Source organism: Entamoeba dispar, genomic scaffold (assembly GCF_000209125.1).
Source record: "Entamoeba dispar SAW760 scf_1105229458097 genomic scaffold, whole genome shotgun sequence".
NCBI lineage: Eukaryota > Evosea > Mastigamoebida > Endamoebidae > Entamoeba > Entamoeba dispar.
In genome coordinates, this window is record NW_001853022.1 from 117 (window position 1) to 1,834 (window position 1,718).

Genomic DNA, 1,718 nt, shown 5'->3' on the forward strand with positions numbered 1-1,718 from the left:
ATTTATATATTAATAAATAAATCAATAATTTAATATAAGAATATATTAATATTAATATATATTTATGATATATATTAAAATCAATTTTCATTAAATTTATTAAAATATGTAATTAATATATGTTTATATATTTGATTAAATACATATTCATATTTTAGTATTTGATTATTATTCATTATTTTATTTATTTATTTTGATTTATATTTTATTATTTATTTTATTTATTTTATTCATGTATTTGATATTTATATTTTAAATATATTCTTATTATTTAATTATTTCATTTCTTATTAATATTATTCATATTCATATTTCATTTAATTTAACTTATAATTTATTTTTATTGATATTTATATTATATAAATACAAATAGATTAATAAAATTGATATTTATTTATCTATAATATCAAATTCATTTAATTTATATTTAATAATAGAAAATCATAATTTAAAATATAGAATATAAGAATAATAAACAATAATAAAATAATAAAAAAGATATAAAAGATAATAAATAAATATGATAAAATAGAAGATATAAGAAATAATAAACATATACAATAAATAATAATAAATATTTTAAGTCAATAAAAAAGAATAATATCAAAAAGAATAAATAAGAAAAGAATAATAATAATATAAATGATAATCAATTATAATTTATTTCTACTTCAATTTATATTGTATTTCATTTATTGTCCTTTTATTTCATTCACCACCATTCAAAACAATTTCTTGGTATTCTTTTATTTTTCTTTAATTCTTCTTTACATCCACATTTATAAAAACAAGATTTTCCAAATGATGTAATTGATGATGGTATATTAATTGATTTTGATGATGAACATTCATAAAAAGATTCATCTCTTAATTTACTAATTGACGACGGTATATTAATTGATTGTAATGATTTACATCTTCTAAAACAACAAATTCCTAATTTAGTAATTGATGATGGTATATTAATTGATGTTAATGATGTACATCCATCAAAACAACCATCTCCAAATGATGTAATTGATGATGGAATATTAATTGATTGTAATGATTTACATCTTCTAAAACAACAAATTCCTAATTTAGTAATTGAAGATGGAATAGTAACTGATGTTAATGATTTACATTTATAAAAACACGCATCCCCTAATTCATTAATTGATGATGGTATATTAATTGATTTTAATGATGAGCATTTATAAAAACAATCATTTCCTATTTCATTAATTGATGATGGTATATTAATTGATATTAATGATGTACATTCTTTAAAACAATCATATCCTAATTTAGTAATTGAAGATGGAATAATAAATTTATTAATATCTTTATTTTCAATATTCTTTCCATTTATTATTTGTAGATTTTCTGGTATTTCAAAACTAATTAACACTGGTTCATTCATAAATATTCTTTTTTCACTAATAAATTGTAGATTATTTATATTAATTGTTGTTAATGATGAACATCCAGAAAAACAATCAGGTCCTATTTCAATAATTGATGATGGTATAGTTATTGATGTTAGTGATGTACATTCATAAAAACATCCATATCCTATTTCATTAATTGATGATGGAATATTAATTGATGTTAATTCATAACAATATCTAAAACACTGATATCCAAGTGATTTAACTTCTGATGGTATTGTATTTCCATATGATTTTCTATCTGATTCTGTATATTCTATATTTTTACAGATATTTCCTTTTTTTTCT

The 1,718-nt window shown here is 17.2% G+C and overlaps 1 protein-coding gene across 1 annotated transcript, besides 7 other annotated features; it reads right to left on the reverse strand.

Moving 5' to 3' along the window:
* Nucleotides 1-8: part of a sequence feature (AT_rich) that runs on past the window's edge.
* Nucleotides 9-184: a repeat region.
* Nucleotides 185-187: 3 nt separating this feature from the next.
* Nucleotides 188-231: a microsatellite.
* Nucleotides 232-237: 6 nt separating this feature from the next.
* Nucleotides 238-357: a microsatellite.
* Nucleotides 270-432: a microsatellite.
* Nucleotides 433-459: 27 nt separating this feature from the next.
* Nucleotides 460-649: a microsatellite.
* Nucleotides 650-712: 63 nt separating this feature from the next.
* Nucleotides 713-1,402, reverse strand: EDI_098430 (uncharacterized protein; the record flags this gene model as incomplete). Its single annotated transcript, XM_001734246.1, has 1 exon — nucleotides 713-1,402. The coding sequence occupies one exon, from the start codon at nucleotides 1,400-1,402 to the stop codon at nucleotides 713-715; it is 690 nt and encodes a 229-aa protein (XP_001734298.1).
* Nucleotides 1,304-1,332: a sequence feature (AT_rich).
* Nucleotides 1,403-1,718: the final 316 nt, after the last annotated feature.